This window comes from Siniperca chuatsi, linkage group LG12 (genome assembly GCF_020085105.1).
Source record: "Siniperca chuatsi isolate FFG_IHB_CAS linkage group LG12, ASM2008510v1, whole genome shotgun sequence".
NCBI lineage: Eukaryota > Metazoa > Chordata > Actinopteri > Centrarchiformes > Sinipercidae > Siniperca > Siniperca chuatsi.
The window spans coordinates 7,143,680-7,170,495 of NC_058053.1; the positions used below are offsets into that span (position 1 = coordinate 7,143,680).

General features: G+C 39.6%; 1 protein-coding gene across 1 annotated transcript in view; it reads left to right on the forward strand.

The window, feature by feature from the left end:
• Positions 1-26,816, forward strand: part of LOC122885260 (transmembrane protein 163-like) — a 63,557-nt gene that overhangs the window by 5,143 nt on the left and 31,598 nt on the right. Inside the window, exon 2 of the mRNA XM_044216103.1 lies at positions 2,064-2,183. Coding sequence (XP_044072038.1) covers positions 2,064-2,183 — 120 coding nt within the window. The remainder of the gene's footprint in view (positions 1-2,063; positions 2,184-26,816) is intronic.

Here is a 26,816-nt window from a genome sequence, read left to right on the forward strand (position 1 = left end):
GGTTTCTGCAATATTCAAAGAAATTCAGTGCATTTAAAAAAAAAAGGAAGGACCACGGAAGAGTTGAAGGTCTACTTTGTGGAAGCATTTTCGAGTTTTGGTGCACAGTCTTGCATAAAGCGCAACTCTCCCACTGCAATGACACTTTATCACTGTTGAAGCTTTGTTCATCTGTGCCAGTGAGAGAAAATTCCCCCAAAGCAGGGATTGTATAAACAAAAAATGTCTCAATTTCCAAAAGACAAATAAATTTCCTCGATAAAAATTCCATTCAAACACAAAGGCATATAAATTCCTTTTTATATATAAAAGCCTTACTAAAATAGAACCCAGCAAAAGAAAGACAAAGACTTAGAAATTCTATCATTTTCCCTTTGAGTACAGATAGTCTACTCCTAAAGGAAAAAATTCAAGTAACTTCCAAATATGATTACTGAATTGTGTCCAAAACATTTGGTTCCGTAGGTTCAACGGTTAAAAGAGCCTTGTTTTCCCCTTCATTAGCTCCCATTATTTGTCTGCTTTTGTGGCCAAACTTGCAGTCTGAAAAGGAAACACCCTCTGTGTCTTTGTACGACAAATTTCTGGATAAAATGACAACTGATAGCTTTAAAAGTTGTTTTGGATTGTAAAAGTTCAGGTTTATAAATATTGCATGAATCTGCAGAGCCAGCCTCATGCTTCATGACAATGGAACAGCTTCAGGCAGTTCAGAATCTGGGCTGTTTTGTCTGTGACTTCAGGCAAAGACTTCTCTTTCCACTAGGAAATGTATGTGGATTGTTATACCGAGTGTTCTGCTTTAACACCGTCTCTGTTTAGTCTCTTAGAAGAAAACTGTGCCTTAAAAAGCTATTAAGGTTGCTTAACAACGACAGCCTTTTCTGGTTCTCACAATCAAATGTAACAAAAGATTGATTTTTGTTGACATATTTTGTGAACTTGATATCCTTGGGTTGGTTACGTTGGTCATTTTCTGAATAGGTTATTTCCTAATTGCTTTGTATTAGTTTGAGGGACTAGCTACTTTACACAGTTCATGTACTCTGTAGCTGTGAGTGCTCAGCATGGTGGAGCGATACAGGTGTACTGTGGCTGCTCTTGAAGTTCTATTTAAGTCTGTGAAGGTCAGTAAAGAAAGTTAGCTTAACAAGCTGCCCCTGAGCTATGCTTCACTCATGACCTGTAATCTGCAGTATAACAAGCGTCCCCAGGCATTACACAATGTTTTGCGTCCCTCAGTGTAAATCCACAATGGCCCAGTGCTCTCTTGGAGGGTGGAGGATTATCTAACAGGAAGGATGCATAGAAGGTGGAAGAAACAGCTCCATTAATGCTCAAAGTAGTAATAGATATTCATTCATAGGTCTATTGGGCCTCTTGTAGTGGATGAACACTTTTCTATGAACAGTTCATTGAGCATGTGTCCTGCAGAGCCTGACCTCTGACCTCCCTTTGGATTGGGGATAATTGAGAGAAGTTTCATACAATGTTAAACAGACTGGAGGACTAGGATAAGTCGTTGGTTCAAGCAGTGTGTTTTCTTTTGAAAATGTACTTTTAACTACAACCTAAATGCTATGAAATGTAAAAACAAGGTAGTCTCATGGATCGTTTCAGGGTGCTATGTTATGGCCATTGTAGTGTGTTTTGTTGGTAAGTTTTGTATGTTGTTTCGAATGACACCATATACCATTAGCCTCATTGGCTGGTCTTACTTAGGTAAAACTTTGTCAGGATAGTCATGACCTAAACAACACACCATTGTTGTGGCATTGATCCAAAATCCTAAATTTAATTACTGATTCAAAATGCTGAATTTAAACCACGTTGAGCATGGGCAACAGAATGTTTAGCTCAGTGTTTCTTACAGCAGTGCTCTGTGGGATTCCTAAATGAGTACACAAGCTTGTACTTCCAACTTTTTTTTTTTCAATGAACGGAGTACTGATTATTCAAGATTTAAGAGAATAGCATTCCTATCTATAAATGAACCGTACTAAACACAGACAAGAAGAAAGAAGGAATTGTCCTTGTAACAGTGTTTGTGTGTCTCACTGCAGGTCTCCTTGAGAGCAGCATGCGGCTGAAGCCCCATGAGGCTCAGAGCTACAGGAAGAAGGCACTCTGGGTCTCCTCTGTCTCCATCGTGGTCACACTCATACTGGCTGTGGCAGCTTTCAGTAAGCATTTCAAATTCTCATTCATAGGCATGCATCATGTGCTAAAGTGCTATACAGTAACGTTTGTTAACAGTGTTTGTGCTATCCAGTAGTGACAAGACAGTTTATTTCACACTTCCCTGTTGAGTCAGAGGAGATGTTGTCATCTAGACGTCTGTTCTAGTAGTGGTGTAGTGGTGCAAACATGTAGTCAGTTTTACAAACCTCTCTCTTACAATATGGAGTTGGAATAAATACAGATGGTCTGAGTTTCATTGTTTAACAAAGGTAAAAAACAGTCGCTAAAGTATTGTAATGTTTTCTGTATATTTGAGGTCAAAGATCTCAAATTCTGCTTTTTATTCAAACATTCAAACCATAAATTCAAATGAAATACACATTTTCAGCTTATATACATGGATCTGCAGGATAAAAGCAGATATTTGATAGATTGAAGGTTTTAACACAATATTTGTTTATCTGAAATGCTAATATTTATTTGAATTTAGTGGTATTCTGAGCAAAGACAGATGTAAATACCAAATGTCCATGTAACTCACAAAGCGGCACATGACAAAACACTGATGAAAAAACAAGGAGCTATTTGATTCCACAGCTAACAGTGCATAAAGGACGCATTTTCAATGGATTCTTCCAGTGTGTCCAACAAGCCTCATTGCGTGTGTAGTAATTTTTAAAGAAGTCATTTTATTCAGTTATAAAAGTAAGGAAAATTTAATGTCTGCCACGTAATGTGTCACTAATGTGAAATCAGCATGTTATAAACAGATCACACATGTTTGTCAGCAGTATGATGACAAAGCGCATGTACCCAGGGGCGTTTCTAGGAGTTGATTTAAGCTGCGCCAAAAAAAATGTTGTGGTCCCTGCTGTTCTGCCTGGTACACTACTGCCTGAATTTCATTTCATTTTACTGCATTGTTTGACTACTGCAGCGGGTGCACGGTGGCAGAGCGGCTAAAGCTCCTGCCTCCCAATAAGGAGATCGTGGGTTCGTGGGATCGATTCCCGGACCAGACCAACGTCACACAATCTCTCTGGGTGGAGTCTGCATGTCCTCCCCGTGTTACCGTGGGTTCTCTCTGGGTTCTCCGGCTTCCTCCCACCGTCCAAAGACATGCATGTGTAGGTTAATTGATAACTCTAAATTGCCCGTATTGAATGAATGTGAGAGTGAATGGTTGTCTGTCCTTGTCTGTGTCTGTGTTAGCCCTGCGACGAGTTGGCCACTGTCCAGGGTGTACCCTGCCTAAGGCCCAAAGTCACTGGGATAGGCTCCAGTCACCCGCGACCCCTAACGGGACTAAGCGGTAGAAAATGGATGGATGGATGTTTGACTACTGCACGCATTACATTTCATTTGAAATTAAATTTTTAATAGTAATGCTGTTCTGGACAAAATGGATATCTGCAGTTTAGCTGAGAATTCTCAAACCCATGGCAGCAGTGTTTAATAGCTACTGTTCTTTTTTTATTGTTTTTACATTTTCATTTGACTGCTGTAATGTTTGGCTCTTTGTGTTGTACAAATAAAATAAACCAGCGGCCTGACGACAGTAGAGCCACGCTCACCGACAAAATGATCCGAATGCACCAGCAGCAGATATCACAGATATCATGTAGGTAGGGTTTGCATAGCTACATTAGTCAATAAATCAGTGGTTCTCAAATCTAGGGGCAGTACAGTCACTAGTGGGACTTTTTTTTATACTAGACCTTTTTGGTGAAGTGTTAGTGCTGCTGTGTGAGCTCGACAGCCAGGCAGTAGCAGCATTGCACGCCGTGCGCCCATGCCAAAAGAGGGCTGCAGATGGACTGACTGAGCTTGTATATAAGAGGACGTTACCCAGACCCGCTCAGTCTCTCTACATCCACACACAGGCAGCAGCAAGGGTTGGGGCTGGTCGGGATTTAAATTATTTACATTTCGTGATGATTATAGATTTTTTTCTTCAAAGATTCAGGGCTAGTCAAAAAAACATTCCCACATTGACCTGATGAAGATCAGCTGTCCAGAAAAGCAAACGAATGAATCACGGCAATAAAACCAACAGTGTTATTGTTCTCTGGTGGAGCGGGGTTGCACTTTAATGCTTTTTATTCAGAAAATGTGGTTTGATGCCATCCATAGTGTAATACAAAGAAGCACTGTTGGTTCATCACTTGTGTTATGTCAGTTGGGTTTGTTGGAGCAATTCAAAACAATTTTAGCAATATAAACTACAAAATAAACAGGAGGAGCATGGAAGACACATTTCTTGTCCAAAATGTGGCAAAAAACTGGTGATGCATTTTTGGAGGTTTTTTAAACTACATACCGGACTGGACCTCAGTGATCCCTCTGATGATGTGAAAGTATGTAGCAACAGTTTCAACACACAATTTGTTGTCGTCTCATATAGAGGATGTCTACCATGCACTGTACGGTTGTGTGTGCAACATAAGATGTTGCTTTGTCATCCTGGCTAAGCATCAGCTTCAAGTCACGATGTGTCCCAAATCTATTCAAACCTTTTGTCTCATCCTCGATGTGCCGACTAAGCACGAACTTTCAGCTGCAGGGATTCACACTTAGAAACTACCAAAGAAAGGGACTACAAGGAAACAGGGAGGGAGGTGTGAGCATTTGTAAAAGTTCTTGTACACATATAACACAACATTAGGTCAAAAGCCCCCTTTTCTAATCTAAAACAAATAAAACTAGTTTTATTTGAAGAAATATTCATAAAATATAATGTATGGTGTTTTATATAACGTTTTATATAAAATAATAAACCATCAAGAAAACAGATTTTGAACTAGCCAAAAATATCCAAATATGTCACCTTCACTAGTTTATTCAGTCAGCTACACAGCATTTAAATACTTATAGTTCTCCTTAGCTCTAAAGAGTTTTATAGCCTCTTCTCGCTCATTAGTTTTGCTTTTGCTGCCTGTAACTTTACTGTTTCAGTTCACGCTCACCGCTCTCAAGTGAAAATATGTCAGTGTGTTGTCTTCCCAGGTTGTTTCCATGGTAAAAAAATCATTTTATGCAGCTTTGGAATTACTTTGAGCCAGATGAGAAATAGTTATGATGATGATGATGATGATGATGAAAGGATACGTTTATGGGGGAAATATCAAAAGTATTTTAGGATCTTCATTCTTTAAGTTCTTCATATGAAACTGCAGTGAAACTGTAATATGAACACTGCCATGAATTAATACAGCACCTAGGGGATGGATTGCTTTTAGTTTGTGAATGGCATTCCTGTTGTTGATTCATATTTTCCATTCAGTGCAAGGAGGCATGGAAACTCTACGAAGTAGAAAAATGGAGAATGTTTTTCTGTGCGTGTGTGTGTGAACATTGTTGGACAGAGACAAAGAGTTTGAACATAGAGACTTGAACAGAAGATGACCCACAAAAACATGAACCACTGAAACTGAGGGAGACAGCTGCGAGCCAAAAAAGAAGGAACGAGAGAACAGAGGGACGGCAGTGCAGGGAAGTGTAGGCAGGCCAGTCATAACTGCAGCCTCCAGAGGATGGGTCACTGGGTTAGGAAATTAATAAATTAATGCAACGCTTCCCTCTTCTGCCACCACACAGCATGGAGAGGGCTAAAAAAGAAAGGAAAGTGGAGAGGCTGTGCGCTGAAGAGGAGACAACTTAGTAAAAGAAAACAGAGGGACCAGAGAGAGACAAATGGATATGGAGGTGTGGAGTGAAGCTCTGAAAGGTGCGATGGTACCAGGGGACGAGGCAGCATGAGTCCTGGCAGGCAGCGTTGGGGATTTAGTGGTTGTGATGGCTCAACTTTAAAGAAGACCAGCGTGCCGTTTCCTCCCGCCTGTGCCCTACTTTCTCTTTCTCTCTCACTCTCGCCATCCTCCATCTTTTATCTTTTACGTTCCATCAGCTTGTTTCCTTACCCTCTGCTTGCTTTACCTCCTTTTTATGTGCTTTCTCACTATATCACTCCCTCTTTGCCCCCTTTTTTTGTTATTGGCATAACTAGATCCAATATATTCTATGCGGGCATAGAATAAGATGGTTTGATTCTATCAAGCCGTCCAGCGTGTCGGGGAGTGCCTTAGTTTCTGGAGTGCCAGAGTTTTCCTCTGGTGGACATGTTTTAATAAAGCAAGATAAAAGTCAAAGTCCTCTCTATCTACTCATATATCTTTCATCCTGTTTCTGCCAACCTTTCTAGTTTTCTTTCTCTTTTTACCCCTCTTCTCCTCTATCTCCCTTTTTTCTCTCTCTAAGGAAAACTGCAAAGATCCTCTGCCCTTCTGTGACCTTTAGCAGCATTTTAACATTTAGAAAGAATGAGGGTTCAAGGCCGATCCTTTTCTGCTCTACTTTCAATGGTATTGACTCTTGAATGTCTTGGTCATAAATGGCTGCTCCACACAACCTTACTTGAGAAGCTGTATTTTGTGCTCTTTTGACTAGCTATTCACCTATGAAAGTGGTACAAGTCTTCAAGGCTTTATAAGACATATCAGGCTCACAGAGTGCGCAGATACCACACTTGGAGAGGTAGGAGCAGGTGGGTATGTTATTGTGCTGTACAGCTGGCCAGAAGAGTGTAAAGGAGTAATTAGATGAACTTCGACAAATGTGACAACGTGACAAACACAGGAAACCACAAGATGACATCACATTTCCTTGATGTGTTGGTCAGTAAGGCATGTGAACACACACAGACATGGATCTTGACAGTACATTTCCAAGCTGATGGAAGCGCTTTGTTCCAAAATAGAATATACATCATTTGAGGAAAGCATAAAAAGACAACAAGCTTTATTAGAAATCTCAACCCAAGGTGTGTAAGTAATTGAATAGCTATTGTGTTTATGTGATGTGTTTGTATTGTGCTTTCTAAGCAGCCACAGGAAAAACTGTTCCATATTTCAGATTGCCTTACAGGCTATAGGAGCTGGCCTGTGGACTAATAGGTTGCCACATGATCAATCAGTGGCACTGCCAACAACCGTTTAATGTTTGAGAAAGACGATGGAAAGCTGGGAAGCTTGTGCTAGGAGGGAGTAAAAGAGGGATAGAGGAGGGGAATATAGCTGAGATTGAGAGGGAGAAAATGGGACCGAAAGAAACAGAGGAAAATAAGAGGGAGTGGCAAAGATTGAGGGAAAGAAGGAACAAGAATTATAGTAAGGGCAGGACGGAAACTTGGGGAACATAAAGGAGGAAGAAAGTAATAAAAAGAGTGACTGTGTGATAGAAGAAGATAGAGAAAGTTAGAGTAGGACAGGAGGAGATGGAGATAGAAAGATGGAAATAAGGCCAGTGATAGATGGAAAAGAAATTATTAAGCACTGTGGTGCAAAAGACACAGCAGGACAAAAGAAAGAAAGAAAGAAACTCATTTGGTCAAGATTTCAACACACAGCTTCCCTCTCAATCCTCTCTTTTTCTATTTTTCTCTCTTTCCCTGTTTGTTGTTTACTCTCTCGTTCTTTCTGTCTCTGCAGTAGAGCTGTAATTACTGGGATCTAACCCAGATACATAAAGTAAAAGCCCAACATAGTTATAAATAAACTATCACTTTATGGTTATCTAACTGTGCCATGACTTTGTTAGATAGGAGGAGCTGAGCCAGTGTATAAAAAGTACAAAAAACGCACAATTAAACCCTTGTTTGACTCATAGACCTACTAGACTGCTATCACAGTTTAAACCCTGGTCTGCATTCACAAAAGACTCAGTTCGGTGATTGTAGGTCTTTACGCATCCCTACTACAGAATAATACCAGACCTAATATTTTAGCTAACAAAGCAGTAGACTTTCACGTCATTAAAAGTGATTATTGGAATGTTTACAGTGGAAACATAATCTTTATCTATATTTATGTCTTCTAAAATCACACAGCTGACATCTATGTTTAAGTATAGCAATTACTTTGTTGGGGAATTTTTAGTATTGTAGGGCTTTGGCTTTGGTGGATATTTTAGCACAATTATTAGCATTATTATATGAGTGTTTGACCACTAGTAGCAGTATGGTGCAATGTTTTTCCGTGTGGGTCCCTGTTTTGTTTGTTCTCATACGAGGACGTACATGCACGCGGGTGAAGCAATACACATGCCTGCCAATGGTTTCACGCTATTCCACTAAGCTACAGACCGCAGTATTACGACAAGAAATGTTGTAATGCGGCAGCAAAGACAGGGAAGAATAAGACTGCTAGCAACTGAACATGAATGTAAACAATGCAGGATTCAAATGTTTTAGAAAATCGGTTTTGCTAATGTTTTATGCATTTAACCCGTGTGTTAGACCTAAAGCATACACACAATGCATTTTGGTGAGCAACACTGAATGTAAAGAGAAACTTTATTTGTTTACAAGAAAAGTCCACAGGGCACCTTTAGTAGTAGCATTAGCTGAGTTTGCTTATTTCCTCACTGACCTTTCAGCAAGGCGAAAACATCTCTGGTTTTGGTTGTAATCGACTCATTGCTCCAATGTATTTGCAGATCTCAACTTTAAGCCGATGTCACATAATCACTATTTGTTCACTTTATTTGCATGAAGGATAAATATGCACCACAGAGCAGAATTGCTACAGAAATTATAGTCAGTAGCTGATTTTGTTCTAACAATGGTTATTTTAACAAGTGTTTTACAGTACGTTTTTATTTTGCCCTTAGAAAGACTTGAAGTGTTTTCAGAGTGACGTGAATTAGATAGATTGCCATTCACACATGAATAATGACAGACTATGCTAGACAAGAATGAACATGTTTCTAAGTAAGAGAGAAGATGCCTGTAACCATGGATAATAATGCTTTATGTCATGCTATTCAACACTGTGATAAAGTGCTGTAATATTATCAGGATTCATTTGTGGTCCTTAGAGATGCATTTGCTGACTCTTGCTGCTTTCACTATCTCATTTGCTAGATCTGAAAGAATAACAGCCAGGGCAAAAACAAATGATGAATCACAGAAGGCAGAGTGTACACAATAGAGATGTTTGCATTCAGCTGTACAGTGGTATCTGCAGGCCATTCATCATATCTGGGAAGTCACTGCAGAAACACAGTCGTACCAATAGCCCCCCCCCGCTACAATTCTACTTCTGTCTGTGCTTTACTCCCTCAACCCCTCGCTCCCACCCACTTTCCCTCCTTTCTTCTTCTCTACCCAAACTCTCCATCTTCTTTATCCTTCCCCCTCTCGCTCCACCTTACTCGTACACCCAACCCCACCCTCGCCCCTCCTACTGTCTGTCTCAGGATAGTCAACACAATCATTTATTCATTTGTTTTCCCTTCCCTCCCAGTGCAGTCTAGTTTTACTGGTAAATACCAAGTTGTCAGCAGGGAAGAAGTGCTAGGCTATATTGTGTCATACTTAAAAATCAAAATAATTTTCTTCCTGTTGTTTCTCTGCAGTCCTATAAACTGTACCTATACCTTTAGCTTTTTTGGCCTTTTTTGTTTGCTTTTCCTGTGCATCCATTACCCTACTGTATGGGTTATTAATTATGTGTTTATGCTTTCTCTTTGCACAGTTTCTATTTTTATGTGTCTGTCCAGATGTGTATTGTTTTTGTAATTACCGGCTGATTCTAATAATCAGATAAGACTTAATCTCCTGGTCCAAATGGCCTTAATGTCGCATTGTGTTTTTGCTGCAACCAGCTACATTATTTGAACATGAACAGATAATATGCTCTAACAACATCTGGATCTTTGCAATAATATTTGTAGCCAAAACAGTCCAAGTTGCATTTGAATGTTAAAACATCCTGTTCTATTTCCACTATTCATTTTCACCCAGACTATTAACAAGTTTAGACTAGATTATTTACAAATTTGGGTGTAGGCCCTGCTCACTCCTGCTATATATATCAGAATGCAGATAAAAATACAGATATTTTTGTGACAGATAATGGCTTTGTGTTACACCACTAATTCATAGACACATAAAGGTCAATATTATATGCTGTCTATTTAGAGTCAATTTCATAACCCCTGACCTACCTTTTCACATGTTTTTGCGCAAATTCAAGCATACATTTCAGGTTAAAAAGATATACATCATACTGTATGTCTCAAGTGTTTTTATATATATATGTGTGTGCATGTACATTTATATACTCTGCTAGTAAATCCTTGAGAACCATTTCAACAATTTTTTTGCTTTCCCTCATTTACTACATCTAAAATGTCTTGAGCTTCTCCTTCACATGTCTTTTCAAACTAGGGTTGGGTGATATGGCTTATAAATAATATCTCTATATTTTTAGGCTATGCTGCAATATACGATATATATCTCGATATGCACATTTTCTCAAAAATAACCGTAAATTCTCAAATAGTGCAAACATATGATGATCTTATAGAATATGATTCATTGCTGTAGATTAAACTACCCAACAGTATATAAAGCAGTTAAAATTAGCACAACCTTAAACATCTACAGCAGTAAAATGCAACATACACATTAATCCAGCAGTAATATCATTTCAGAAACATCATTTATAATAGTAAAACATGACAGGGACCATTTTATTGTGCAATGAGTACTTGCAGAACTTTTACTTGTAGTGGAGTATTTTCACAGTGGGGTTGGTATTAAGTTAATACTTTTGCTTAAGTAATGGATCTGAATACTTCTTCCACCTCTGGTCAGCACACCCACAGCCCAACTGCACATGTGTTACCGGCCGAGCCTCCCCCTTTAAGGAAGGTGGCCGCGTGGGTAACGAGCGGTGTTGTTGTGAAAGTGAGCCTTTCCCTCACGTTACTTTAGTCAGCCATAAAGTGTGTAGATCAGGTTGCAGTATAATAGTTAATGAAGTCCCGGTTTGTGTAAAGTTACTACGGCGTCTTCTTGTACTCTTCACAGCAGAGTTGGTCCAGACTGTGAACAGCAGCTACGAGTCAGGCTGAAGTCAGTTAAAATAGCCTAAAACCGGAGGTCTCCCAAATACGTTTCGGAGCTGATTGATGTTTGATCATGTTTTATAAAGTTAGCTGTTAACTAGCAAGCTTTTCACAGTCTGAACCAACTGTTGCGAAGAGCAGAAGATGCCGTAGTAATGTTACATAAACAGGGAAATTTTAAATAATTTTCTGTGCTAGCAAACACAACACACAGCCATGCAAATAATAAATATGGCAGATCAAGTCACAGATATCCTTCTCACAGACAACTCTTACGATTGGATAATACTCCACATCTCTGCTCAGTATTTAGTCATTGCAGATGGTTTTGATTCTTCGAGGGTTTACGCTTAAACACTGGCAGTAGTAGTGGCACAATGTAGAATACTGAAGCAGAATAGGGCCACAGACTGGCTGATGACTGGTATGTTAATCTTTAGTGGTTAAATGTCTCATTCTTTGCCTTATCTAAGTAGTTTGCGGTCAAGAGGATAATGCTGTCTTTTACAACCCATAATTTGACAGCATTTGCTGAGACTGTATTTGCCATTTACTATCAATTATATAATGAATGGCAATTGGTCTGTGTAAGGTTTACTAACTTCAGCAGCATGCAGCATCACTATATAGTATCTTACTGTTGACAGAATGGGGACAAGGGTACTTTGACAGCTCAGAGATAGAGTGGGGTTACTGAGGTGTTAGCTGCTCTGCATAGATCCCACTCTACATGATCCCTACTCTCAGTCACTTGAGACTGGGTACATCATGGAGATTCTACAATTTAAAAATAGATTTTGATTGTAAGACCTCTATATTGTGAAAAGTGGGTAAGGGTACATTCACACATACACTGTTTGGTGTGGATCAAACAACTGCTGGTGGATTTATACATTTTTTGGTTCACTTAGGCTGGTGTAAATGATGATGCAGGGTGACAGTCACCACACCTGTCCAATAAATGAGTTCCCTTTCTGTCCATATTAAATGTGTACTGTTTAGTCTCCTTAATGTAATAGGTTATTGTGAAAATGGACCTGAACTAAGAGGTTACAATGTTTTTTTCCCCTTGGTAAACCAAGACCAACTAAACTACGCATTGACTTGACGTGTGAAAGTGACATTAAAAGGAAAACTTATTAAATATTTTTCAACCTGGACCCTATCATGGTATACCCATATCATGTTTTTGTGTCTAAGTTAGTAATCGGGACAACAGTATTGACTGAGAGCACTGCAGCCGGCAGCCGCAAAACAGGGCTGCAATGTAATCTTTCTGGGCAATTGCGCACTGTCAAAGTACGTCCACTAAAAGTACTTGTTTTTGCCACTGACAGGCTCAGATTGTTGTGTCTGACACCATTATGGAAAGGACCCGACAGAGATAAACCTCTTTGTGAAAGAGTAAGATCATTTAGTTTAACCAGAAACATCGCTCTTGTCAAAGCCACCAGAATTTTACCTCATTGTTTTGCTGCAACTACATGTTTGTTCCAGTCCTCGTTGTTCTCCTTAATTTCTAAAATTACAGATAAATCCACTGCACCGAGTTGCTGTAATCAGAAATCCACTCACCGTTACTTATCTGTGTATTTGCAACCAATTTGTTTAGCTCCTCCATAAAGGATGAGAGGCTATTAAATATTTGATTCATTCTTGATTAATTATAAAAGTTTTTAGTGAAAACTTTACTACAGTACAGTTGTGACAAACTGTTGTAGATGTTAATGCATTAAGGCGTTTGAGTCAGTTGCACTTGTAAGATGTAGTGTGGCTGTAATGTAAACTATCAGCATACAGTGCAGTTATACCGCATTATAATTACATGGTTTTCTGCAGACTAGAAACACCACACTGTCACAATAAACAGAACCCTTGCTATTCACGCTCTCTGAAGCTCCTCTGAGCACAGTGAGGTTGTCTTCAGTGTTCTTGATTTCTCACACCAGATGCTTCATCTCCCCTCTTCCTCTTCAGCAGCACAGGACAAATCGCACACACAGACACTCATACATAAGCGTACACATATAGATCTGCCATCCTCACATGGCAGCGAATGATGTAGGCGGAAGATATGAATACATTTCTTAAAGCAGTATTGCAAACATTAGGATAGAGTGCTAGTAGTTTCCTGGATTTAAACGCTAATAACAAATAAAGGTGTAACCTTTTACACCCTGAAATTGTTTTGCTCCTGACTCCGCTTTCATGGATTTGATTAATTCAAGACAGGCTAATCTTAATCATTAGTGACTGAAGTGTCTTTTGGGTCTTTGCTTTGGTGTGTGTGCATGAATCTGTGTGTTTAACACTGGGTGTGTGTAAGTGTTTGTACTCAGGCCCTTGTTCTAGTTATGAAATCTTTATAAGGCCGAGGATAATGTCAGTTATAAATCACAGTCTTAATGTTTCCCCAAACACCCATTAGGCTTGGTCATTCCTCTACATCCATTAGTAGATCATGGCCAGGCCTGGACCAGTAATTAAGTAGATTTCTGTTTTTTATTTAAGTTTTTCTTGTTATTATTATGTACTTTCTGTACAACATGGCATGCGTGCATTTAAATTCTGAGGCCTGAACAGGGGGAGATAGAGTGAGTTCACCATTTAAATGCACGCCGTAGACCTAAACCTAGTTCTAAATTACTGTAATTTTAAAGCTGTGTATTGTTTGACATTTTTTCGATACTTATGGTGATACGATACATGAGCTTTGTTACTGATACCAAAACAATAATTTCCTTGATACCATACTTTGAGGATTAAAAACTTGTTTTTAATTTAACAAAGGAACACAAATTTGTCGAATTTCAAATGTTGTCTAAACACAAGTAGGTGCACAGGAACTCTAAATAAAATACAGTTTAAAATTGTTGCAATTATGATTTAAATGAGTAAATATACAAATATATATACAAAATATACAAATCTGAACACACATTTAGTGCCAACATTTGGTACATTTACTAGCTACAAACACATTTCAGTTGGTACCAAAACAGTATGATGCCCAGCCCTACAGTAGTATTAGTCAAGTCTATGAAGTTTCCAGAAATGCCAAATATGTATCTGTGTGTGAATTCTGTGCAAATAAAATACACAAGAGATTTGATGTCATATTGCATGGAATCTTTGAATAGAGTGATCATCAAAGGACGACAATCACTCCTATTGACAAGGAGTTGGCTTATGAGCATGAACAATTTCCTGCCAGTTTTAGGAATGTTTGAGTTAAACTGATCATGGGAAATGAAATATTATAAATAGAATTGAATATTCTTGTGTAAATAAAAATATTCTCCTTCATGATCACCCGCACCACCAAAACAGGCACTTCTTAAAGAGATTAAATGATCAAGCCCACTGTCAATTCCAAGCGAGGATGAATACAAAATAGAAGCGTTCCTCTTTATCAAAGAGAGAGTCAGAAATGACTCAGTTGAACTAATGAACTAATGCTCATTCTGTGGTTATGTCTGTAAATGGTATGGGATTGATGCTGGGTTGTGTCTGTTTAAGTACAAAGCTTTTGAACAAGTGTGAGTGTGTTTGTGTGTGTGTGTGTGTGTGTGTGTGTGTGTGTGTGTGTTTGCATACACCTGTGCTGTGCTGTAAACCCTTGATGTTCAGGGGATACCATGTGGTCATGCATGGTTTGTTACGCAGCTTCAATCATCAGATCTTGTGATTAAACTAAATAAATTATGAATGCTGAAACAGGCACATTGAAACACATGCACAGGTTGTGCAAGATACTGCTAGCTAATGTAGCTAACAGTGAATTCACACTAAGGATTTGTTCTCTCTGATTCAAGACTTGCTTTTTAAAGCGTGAATTTATTTGCGCTAGTCCCGCTGAAATATTGCCATTGGTTTTGTTACTCATATGTAGAACTTATTTAGTGATACTGAAGACAAATAAAACTAAAGAGCTCAAATGGAAAAAATTCTTGCATTTTGTAATGAGACTCAAGCTTTTTTGTTTACATTCGAATCCAGGCTTTGCCAGTGTTGTCGAGGTAATTCTGTCCATCTCAGCATCGCTGCTCAGCCTTGTACTCACACTGACTGGATTTCTGTTTAGGTTTCACACTACATTGACTGTCTGATCCCACCTGCACTTTGTGACAGGTGGTCAGACGTTACAGCCATGCTGCTTAGTGGCTTTGACGTGGTTAATGGACCAAAGTGACTCTATGGCAGCCGTTCCAGCTTGGGTTTTATTTGATTCTGATACAAACAGAACAGTATGATTGTTAAAGATGTCTTATTGGCTTGAATCAGGAAGTGAGGCTGAAACATTCTCCTTTTTGATGTCATATATTCTGGCCCATGTGTAGTAACTTCTTGTATGATTACTACCTTAAAATCTAAAAATCCAAACTTATGAGTGCTAAACAAGCACTCCAACCGAGCAAAATGAGCTCAATAATGGCTAAAAAATAATTTCCATCTCCCCATTTTCCCCTCATAGAACATTTGGGTTGTGCAGTTTATTTGTGGGTACTGATTCTTAAAACTTCTGGAGGTTACCTGTTGCTACCATTTGGTGCTGCCAACATGCAAAGTGGTCTGCTGTAGCTTTAAAGATGAGGACATTCTATCTCACTGCAGTGATGCTACACTATTGATCCACTTCTCAAGAGAAATTGTTTTGAAAACCCTGCAGGGCTGATGCAGGACAGATGCAGGGAAAAAGATACTTTATTTTCCAACCAAGACAGACCAAGGTCCATGGCATATACCTTTCAAATTTGAAATGTGTTTTATTCCAGTTGTGGACCTTCGTTGTCCATCAACTCTGTCTCTCTGTGCTTTTGAAAAATCTGTTGGATGGAAGGTATGAAAGCACTGAAAATTCTCTGCAATGATGCTGACGAGTATGTTTAATAGGATGAAATAGGAGAATGGGTTTTCACACAGTTTTATTTGAAGTACTTCTCTCGCGCACACTTCACCTTGCTGCTCATGTGTCAGGGAATTCAGGGTAAGCATTTTTATCAGAAGGTATGGAGTGTTTTATCAGTGTATTTGCTTAGCTGTCAAAAAGTCTCCATCTGCAGCATAATTATAGGATAGCCTCTCTAGGAAGCCTCACACCATCTTTTATCAGTCAGCAGCACTTGACTATTTTTACTCCTCACTGAAGAGCCAAAGAAGTGAGGCGGTGTGGTGTAATCAGATATCACCGTCAGAAGAGAATGTCTGCGTTGGAGTGTCTGTGAATGAGTGTGTGTGTGTGTGTTCAGGATATTTCTTGTTAGTCACACAATGTGGTTGTAATGTTCTACCCATCACGTGTCATGATGTAGGGTTTCACAGCTAGTCTAAACAGCTCTGTGCAGCTCAGATATTCATCGCCGCTGAAACAGAATTGATGAAAACATCACTTCCTGGTGGGATCGTGGGAATTTTTCTACAACAATGTCAAATTAAAGTACTATCATTGTATCTGAAAAGTGATATTATTTGCGACCATTACTGTCACTTTGGTAACCAAGTGCAAATGCAGCTCAAGCAGTATGAAGGATTTTCACTGGGAGACATGATGCATTTTGGGTAGTTATTGGTGTGATGGTGTGTATGGGACCCTGCAGTTTCTTTACTCTCACCTCCTTGGTCTTTATCTTGTATCGTTGCTCTGGTGCTGTTGCATGCGATCAATACATGAGAGGAACAGTCTTGTGAATGTCATTAAATATTAATAGCAGCTCAATTAATCGCACCGTACCTGGGTGTAATACGTGTATGTATATATGTATATAAATAACTGTATATATAGTTTTATTTTATTTTATTTATTTTATGTTACCCTATTGTAATATAAATTAAATTATCTGTTATGTTACTATGTGTGTAGCATGAAGGGACTATAAACTCATTTTGTTGTACAACCTTGTGTTGTCAAATGATAAATAAATTACCTTGTACAAGTCAGCAGTGCTGTAGTCAAGAACATGGTGGTTAACAGCTGAGGAGAGTCCATTTCAAGAATGTAACTGAGCTGATTTGCTGTTGCTGCGAGGGTTTAAAAATGTTACTGTATTTTCTTTGCTAATGGTTCAAAACAAGAAACAAACATCTTGTTAAAATTCACTTGAATACATGATAAAGAAAAAAGGGGCACTCCGGTGATTTGGTATTATGCTTGGGGGACTCGTACAGTAGTCTTATAGACCAAATTTCATGGTAATCCATCCAATAGTTGTCAAGACTAGTAAATTGTATTACTAGTATTGCAACATGTCAAATGTTCCTTTCAGGATGTTAACTTAAATAGGACTGTGTGAAATCCATCTTGCTGTGCCTTGCTTCTCACCATCACTGCAGCAGTCACTCCATTCTAGTCACCAGCAAATCAAAGAGCTCGCTGTAGCTCATTAAAAATCTGAAAAAATCACATTTAACTTCATACCCACGTTCTACTGTTCTCCAGTTGATTTCCTGTTTAAGAGCATCCCTTTAATTTATGAATGGCTCGAGGATCATGCTGTTATAATGGACTCTTATTGACCTACTAGCTTTCTTTGCCTCATGTGGGTGGGGAACACAAAAGACCAGGCAGTGAAACTCCCAGAGCAGCCAACAGCTAGTTCCACTGTGATCAATGGCAAACTGATGCTTGGAATGGATCCATTACCAAGAGGCCTGGGCTTCCTCACACTGCAATTTGTTACCTGGGAATAGATTATATACTGGTCAGGGTGACCTCAGGGAAAAGGGACTGGGAAAGCCTAATTTTCCCCATAATGCATGATTTTTTTATTGAGCCCCATACTACTGGGCTGCAGGAACACATAAATAGGAAGGGGGGAGTGAAAGCAAGAAAGAAAGAAAGAGAAAACTACAGTGGGAAAGAAAGATCGGCATGTCATTTATCTTCATTCCACAAGGTAATATCCATCACTTCCTTCTTCTTTTGGAGAGCAACGTGGTGTAATTGGTGAATCCGATGCCAGTTTGCGGTCCAAATATTCAATTGGACAATGGTGGTTAGACAGTTCTTTAGTGGTCACTGTCCCACATCATTCAATAAATGAACAACAGGTCCAGATTTGATGTTAACTGATATCTAAAGGTGCAGGCATTGATCTGACAACTGCCTTTTTAATATGCCTTTATATGCCCTCTGTTATACAGTATTTCATTCAGGAGAAAATAAACAGCTGCAGGCTGACCTTCGATTGAATCCGTTTGACCTTTACTTTTAGCTTGCATTTCTTAACAATAAAATGCATTTTAAAACCGAAATATTCTCTGAAAATGGATGGAGTTTGTCAGTTCTGGGATCATTTGTTTTCTCCACCACTGAATCATAGTATCCTCTTGTGAGCACTACGCAGACAGTAATCCGCCACCCACTCATGCCAGGTTGGTACGAAAACAAACAAACCCTCCTCTGCGCTCCACCCAGTCAAAGCATTGTCTGATGTCGATTCTGTCAGGTAGACAGATAAAACAGGGGCTATAAGACAGAGCGAGTAACATGAATGAGAGGATGTGGTAGTCAAACAAAAGATCATACGTATGCAGCAATTAGTCCTTATGTGCTGTTTAAGTTTAGATTTATAGCAAAATCCATGTAGTATGTAGTAAGGGTCTTGCTACGCTTTATGAACCAGTACAGCCCTGTTTCCAGTGGAACTTGTATCGACTTCATCCTGGATTATGTCTTTGCTGCAATTTAAATCTGAGAGGTAACAAGTGTTTTGTCTTGATCTGTCTGTATCCCTCAAGCAGCAGGCCACATATACGGTCATGTCAGGACAACACATACACACACACACTTGAGACAGAGGACTAATTTGCACTCAATTTTCTGCGACCTCTCTGCAAGACAGCCAAGGCTACTTAGATTATGCCTGTGAGTTCCTTTGTGTGTATGTTTGTGTGTGTGTGCGTATGTAAAAAACATGATCCCAGCTGAAATTGATTTTTCTTTCACAATTTTTGTAGTCTTTTATAACAGTGACTCAGGATGTTTTACTGAATGAACAGCTGTCAGAAAGCGATGTCACGCTGCACTAAGACACTGAGTGGATCATGTACTGTAGGTTTGTGCCTAAGTCAGAGATCTGGTATGAATAGGTTGACAGATGCTGGAAAGGCTTTTACTGTAAGTAGCGAACAATAACCATTTGACCTCGGCCCTCTGGCCTATCCCCACTCCACCTCAGCAAGAAAAAACACCTGGTAACAGTGCTTCACAAGAGGGCTGTCTGTCTTTTCTGACATATTGACGGCATCCATCCTGGATAGTGGTGCATGTACGTGTGGTGCAGCAGGTCACATTATCTTTTATTATACTGGTTGTGAACTGACTAATAGCACTGAAGATTTTCCATGTTTTAAGCTCCCAGCTCACCTAATGCATAGAAACAAAACAGTTACTGTAAATGATCTCAGATGAAATTCAAGCTGTCACTTGTCCCTATCTGGTCCTCAGCTCCTCTGCCCACACAGCTGTAGCCCTGAAAGCACATACTGCATATACAGTAGCAGCCTCTCACTCAGCACACACTATACAATATCGCATCCAATTCCAATTTTCAAGATCAGAGCAAAAACAGCACATTGCCAGCATCCTTGGAAGTGTCATTTGTGAGGTGTGAGAGAGTCAGTGGACCTCAGTAATCACTAACCTGTTCATACATGTGTGTTCCTAGTCTTGGATGTGCCGATCAATTTCAAACATCTTTAGTTTTGTTTTTTTGTCCTTGCTTCTTCAGTGTGACAGGTACACACAATGAAATGTCAGCGGTACCAGTCACCACTCTTTGTTGCACACATGGAAAAGGGTTAGTCACAGCAATAATTGGACAGATTTTGCTACTGCCCTCAACCAACCTGGTGACCAAAGTGTTAATGGTTTTATTGATAGCTAGCAGTTATGTTCACATTCCCATCTGTCTGTTTTTACTGAATCTATGTATGTGTTTGCAGTGGGGGAAGGAAAGAGAACATCATCACCATTGCTGTAAACGATGGAAGATTATTCCATTATTTGTTGCTACTTGTGGTTTTGACCTAATTTAAGTGTCTAAATTATATCTCTGATAAATGATCCTAACATATGGTTGTTACAGCCTGTGTTTAAAAATGGCTTCCCGTGGCTGCCCCACACGTGTCTGTCTTTATGTACTTATGTTCGTCACTAACCTACTAACATTTTACACATCTTCCTAATTTTAAAGTGTCACAAATTAGAAGTACAAACAAGAGATATACTTAAACACATATAATCTATTTCAAGTAAACATAACTAAACAAAAGGGTGCATTAATGACCTAAAAATCCATGCACTGCTTCCAGTTTGCCAAAATGAAAAGGAAAACATGCAGGGTGGCACCTTTGAAAACCTCACTAGCACATCCATTTATTGCTTTCAGCAATGAAAAGCAATACAAAATGAGAAGAATGAAAAATGCAGGGTAGATGCCAGAAAGAAAAAGTGAGAGCGTGAGCTAATATCCCAGCTTTCATAGCTTAGAGGGCTCAGGCTGACCAGGTGAGCTACATCAGCTGATGGCCAACCCATGTCAGCCATTCGCTCAGTGAATACAACCAGGTCAGCATACGAGACACAGAAGGCAGCATCTTCCAGCAATCAAGGGTCTTGCTGTCTATAAATTTGTACTGTAATATTATAAACATCGCATATACCCCCTCAGGATGAAGGTGATCCCTTAACGTTTCATCTAGCGCCATCCTCAGGTTAAAAAAATGTTTATTTGTCCAATAAAAACAAAAACCTCATTCCCATCAGCCTCAGCTGTTCTTTGTGTTAATCAGAAAATGTTAGCATGCTAACACGCTAAACTAAGATGGTGAACATTATACTTGCTAAACTTCAGTATGTTAGCATTTTCATTGTGAACATGTTAGCATGCTGATGTTAGTATTTAGCTGTACCTAAGTACAGCCATGGCTGTAGTCTCTTACTCTTGTTGCCTGACAGCATTGGCTTTCTTGGAAATCTCTGACCACAGCAAATGTCTATTCACTGATAAAACTACATCAGTAAGTAATATCAACCAATGTCAAAAAATCTCTCTGTACAAAGTAATTACAGACTGTATCTATACTGATTTCTAAAGACAATGTCTCCTTTTGTGGACAGCATTAAGTTGGACATCACACAGCACCAAAGATTAGGTGGTGGTGGGAAGCATGATTTTTGCTATTAGATGTCATACTACTCACAGATTTACTGTATGTTTGATACTGTATTAAGTTACTCATAACCACTTATAGTAGTGCTAGTAGTATTAGTTGCATCACCTCTAATACTGAATACTAATTTTGTTGCCTGTCTTTTGCTGTTAACTCTCCCATGGAGCAGAGATGAAGGCTAATAGAAAGAGACGGCACAGAATCAAAAGAGATGGAAATAGTTACTTGTCATGACTCACACCTCATTCATTTTTAAGCAAGATGAAACAGTGTGTTGGGTGCAGAGTTGTTGAGTGTTGAGATATTGAGCTGTAGCTGCTCTGCACGACAGTGGTTTAGCTCACATTGAATACAATTCTTTAAACAGAGCTATAAAAATCACTGTCGGATACATTTCTCAAAGCAAGAGCATTTTCACACGAAGTAATAAGTAGGATGTTTCAAAAGCGATGTTTGAGATGTAAAGGAGATGCTCAGTCAGGACTGTGATGGAAGATGAATCAGAGTCTGGTTTCTTTTTGTGAGAAACGTACATCAGTAGGGAGTATTGTAGGATTGTAGAAGAGTTTTGTCACCACACTGTCATCCAAAAACGATGAAAATCCTTTCTTAAGGCATAATGTGACACACCTTCCTTGCTACATATTGCTCAATGTTAAGTTCTAGTCTGTTTTTTTTTCTTTTTAATTTAACTACAATTTCAGCTACAACTGCTTCAGTGACTTTCCTCAGCTACCAAACACTGCTGAGTCCAATACATCTCACAGTGTTTTCAACTGAGAAGCCTATCAGTGCCTTCTGTGCTCGTGTTACCACGGTGCATGATGATGAAACGAGAGGCCCGTTGCCATGACAGGACTGCTTGTCACAGTGTGCATCCAGAAACTCCTAATCCCCCTCTTTTTGTAGCATGTATAACCAGAAAGAAATCTGGAAATCTGAAAAGAAATCATACATACATAAATACAAACACGTGCCATAAGATAACTGATTTGGAGAGGCAGCTAAGAAACACCCCCCTTCATCATCCATTGACATAATAAGAACTATGTTTCAAGATCAGGAGACAGGAGACCTTGCTTTGGTAACAGTCTGCTGAAGTATACTTTGCTTCCTGTCAGTGCTAGTTTCTGTAGGATTTTTCTATATGATATTATGTGTTTGCAGTCTGGATCCAAACTCTTGACGGTATGCACCATAGCCAGCTGATTCTCTGTGATTCATGACGTCCCATGGATGGTTAAAAGTTTGATTAAATGAAATGCTTGGGTAATCTTTGCAGCTGTAGCTTGTTCTTACCAACAGCATTGCATTTCTAACGCTGCTTAAATAAACCAGAAAGCATTTAATCAAAATGTCTTATATTTATTACAATCGCCTGTGTTTTCTCGTCTCTTCAATAACCCGTCACCTTCTAACAGAGATAAGCTTGTTGTTTTCAAGTCTGGGAAGATTTAATTAGGTGGCAGAAAAGGTAGATGCTGTGATATACGAATCACTGTGACTCTGATGTCACCAATTAGCAGCTGTCGTGTTTGGTTTTCAGGTTTATTTATGTAACACATCGTCATAACGAGAGTGTGTGTGTGCCCACTTATGGATGTGTCTCGGGCATCTCTTTCTGTCTGTGTGTCTCAATTTGATTATGCAGAACAGTCTCCACAGAGCTCATTATTAAACTGTGGGGCAAATGTGTTGTGGTCGGAGCTGCACAGCAGACGTGCACTGTGAATGTGATTAGGACAGAAGCCTTCATAAACACAAACAAAACACTGTCTGCCTCACTCTCTTGTCTTTATATACTTCACACAAATGCATGCAAAGTCACACTCATACACACAAGGATGTACAGGTCCAAAAAACAAATCACATACTGTATGTGCAAAAACACATCCACACATGTCACTCTGTTGCCAATCTCTCACAGTCTCTCACTTTCTTCTATCTCGATTTCTCTACGTGCTGAAAATGAATTCTCACTGGAGTTATGTATGAATCAGCACCTCATCAAGGTCAGAGAGAGAGAGACCTACATACTGAATACACTAACAGTGAGCCACAGAGGTGAGGATTGGATATTTTTGTCCTGTAGAAATTAAAATTGAACTGTGAATTGTTTTGTGTAACTAACTGGACACTGTAACTGTTAATTTTAAAAGGGGAAACACTGATGTCTTAACTTGAGTGTACATTAATTGTACAGTTCAGTGTATTCCCATGGCCTGTGTATTTAATGCCTGCCTGCAAGCCAGATTTCCTTTGGGATTAATACTAAAGTTGAAGTTGCAGGCATTCAGACTTTGAGTATTTCAGAATATATAAAAACTGGCAAAATGATTCTCTGAAGACATGGCTGAATGCTTGTTTATGAGTCAGCATGTAAATTTTCCCCATTATTTCACATACTAGGCCCTCAAAATAATAGCAAGGAAAGAGAAAGTTAGAAACAGCCCAACTGTTCAGCCTTTTCATTTTAACAAGGACATATTTATGCAATTTCTGCAGCACAGAAGAAAAATGCTCTCAGGCTGAGGTGTCGTGGGAAATTGACAGATAGTGATACAAAGAGAGGCTGCTGAATTACTGTAGCTCTCAAGTGCATATAGGCTCATTGGGGAGGGGTGGGTGGCGGGTGGGGGGGTGGGGGGTTGTAGTAGTGGCTCAGGTGTCTCGCAGAACTCCTCAATGCAGGACATCAAAAACAGACATCAGTCAGACTCAGGTGAATCCATTTTGCCATAAGCAAATTATGTTATGTCAGGAGAACCTGTGTGTGTGTTTGTGTGTGTGGGGGGGTTGGGGTGGGGGTGAATTTGCGCCTCAGTAGCCAATCTGGTTCTGACAGGTCAGAGCAGTTAAGCAGCCGTTGTTAGCACCCACACGTCAGCAAAACTGCTTAAACACTCCTTACTGGTTAACCACAGCAGCTGTCTAGTTTGGGATAATGAAGCTGCATGCTTTCTGCTAATTATTGCTCACTGTATTCCTGCCAGGGACCACTGGAAGTCTTGAAACGTATCAAAGCAAATAAATTAGTTAGGTAAACAGTAAACCGTGGGGATATTGTTTGATGGACCCAGAGGAAGTACTCACAACACTATACTTGAGTTTGTTTGTTTGTTATAATTAAATGTGGAATTAAAAGGGCTGATTTCTAACTTTGAATGTTAAAAAAAAAGGTTTTATAGGTTTTCATGCTTTTTGTGAAGCAATGTAAAAATGGGAGAGCGAAAAAAAGGTAAACAACAATGAGCTGATAGCCAGTAAATGAGAGGGATTTTCATTTCAAATGAGTTTATTAGTTAAATAATGATGCCTTATGATGCAACTAATGTCAAGCACAAATAGTAAAAGACAGTATAGTTACGCAATGTCTACAGACATGTTCCAGCTGCATCTCATGTGTCTGAGGGAACAGATACGCTTCAGTTTTAATCAGTACAGTTGTCTACACCAGCCATGTAACAGTTTTCACGTCACTCGCAGTTTATGTGTCTAACTGCGACCCGCCTGGTCTTCAAGTCTATTAGGTGTGTAACTGCAGCGATTGTTTTATTGGGCTGTGAGCACTCCCCAAACATCTCTCAGTGCATAGACACTGACAGAGGACTGCTGCTAATGTGCTGCTGAAATGCTACTATACTGTTGATATGAATCCAGTGTAGATAAGGTGTTCGGGTTGATCTGAGTCTGATTTAGCTAGTGTGGCCTGCTGGGATAATCCTCCATATAGCTAGCTATATGTTATATTCTTCTTTCATGCTCACTGTTTCTCAGGTCCCTTCCTCTATGGGCAAAAACAGTGACACAAATTAACAAACATTTGTTGTGCGTAAGGCAGGACATTTTCTGCAGTATGTGCAGTATATTTGAGAGCTTTGATCCACATTAGTCTTCATGTCAGCTTTTCCTTGAACTACATCTTGAAGTTCAGTTTTCCAATTTAATGGCATCTATACAAATAAAAATAAACCAGCTTGTTCGTCTATAATACTGTATGTAATTGAAGCCTTAACTGCATAATGCATTTACAGTTGGAGTGAAATCGACAGGGATTCAATTAGATGTTGTTCATGTTATATTGCAGCTGCAACAATGCAGAGGCATGCTGAAGAGTATTATAGTTTTATATTTTGGGATTATTTAGATAGAATATTATTCTCTTTGGAAAAGCTGCTTTTAAGTGTGTGTGTGTGTGTGTGTGATTTTTGTTAGATTATCCTTGAGACAAATAATTCGGTTGCACAATCCATCCATCAAATTGTGAGAGAAACATTTACCCGCCCTCAGCTGAACTACAGCACTGGCTGTCGCTGTCGATGCATCTGAGCACAGCAACAGCAGTGGAGACCTTGAGAGGATATTTTGTCTGCTGCTAATGAATTCCCTCATAATACTGTCACATTGGTTGCCACAAGATGTCCTTTAGCTAACTGCATCTCAGTAATTCTCCCTGCTGAACAGAAAATGGATAGTCAGTCAAAATGTCTTTTATACCAACAAAACCCATTTATGACTCTGGGTTTTGCTGAACTGTAATTCATGCCTAATTGTGATGCATTTTGGTGAAAGCTGTGGTAAATAATGAACATTTTGTTGTGTGTGTATGTGTGTTATTATGACTTCACCAAACACATTAGTGTCTAGTCCACCAATGACACCCCACTCTTGATATTGGAGCAGGATAGAGATCTGTAGATTCTTTTTTTTTTGGAAAATCCTTGAACTCCACTGAAAGTTCCTTAAGCTGTTAAAACGTTTCCAGAACAAAGCTCTTTAAAACCTGTAGGTGTGTAGGAAGCATTAGTTCAATCAGCCTTGCTTGTCCAAGCTTAATCTCTGCATGAACCCTGGTGAGTCCCCAGTGCCAAACCACTCGCAGATGGCACCTCCCTCACTGTGCCCATCGACTGCAGTTCTGCCCTGCTACAAATCAATACTGCTGGGCTACTGTGAGGAGAGAGGGCTGATGGAGCAGGGGAGTGAGGGAGCACAGGAGGGAGGTACCATGGCAAGGGAGGGTTAGGAATACAGGGGTGTTAATGTAGGAAAGAAGAGGAGAGAGGGGAGGAAACAGAGGAGACAGATTGAGGAGCAAAGTGAAAGGGATGGAAATAGATAGGGAGTGGTAGGAAGGAGCAAAGAGGGGGAGTGAGAAAGGATGATTAACGGCAAAACAGAAGTGGGATGAAGGAGGAAGACGGAGGGGAGGATGAAGACAACTGCAGCAAAGAGGACAGAGAGACAGAGCTAGAGGGACAGAGAGAAAAGCTATGATTTCTCTTTTAGGAGATACATAGGGACAGAAGGGACCAAGAGGGCCATCCATAGGGGGCAGAGAGGGAAAGGAGGACAGAAAAAAAGGGAGGTTAAAAAGGAGGTGGAGAGGGGGGAATGGAAAGAGGAAGCATCCCAGTAGGGTTTTCCGCAGGGTGAACTCAGCCAGAGTGCGAGGCGCAGAGCTGAGCAGTAGGTCCTGAATTATTAAACACAATATTTTGCAGCTGAGCAAACGGCCGCAGCCATGTCGGATGTATCTGCTGAGGAGGCAA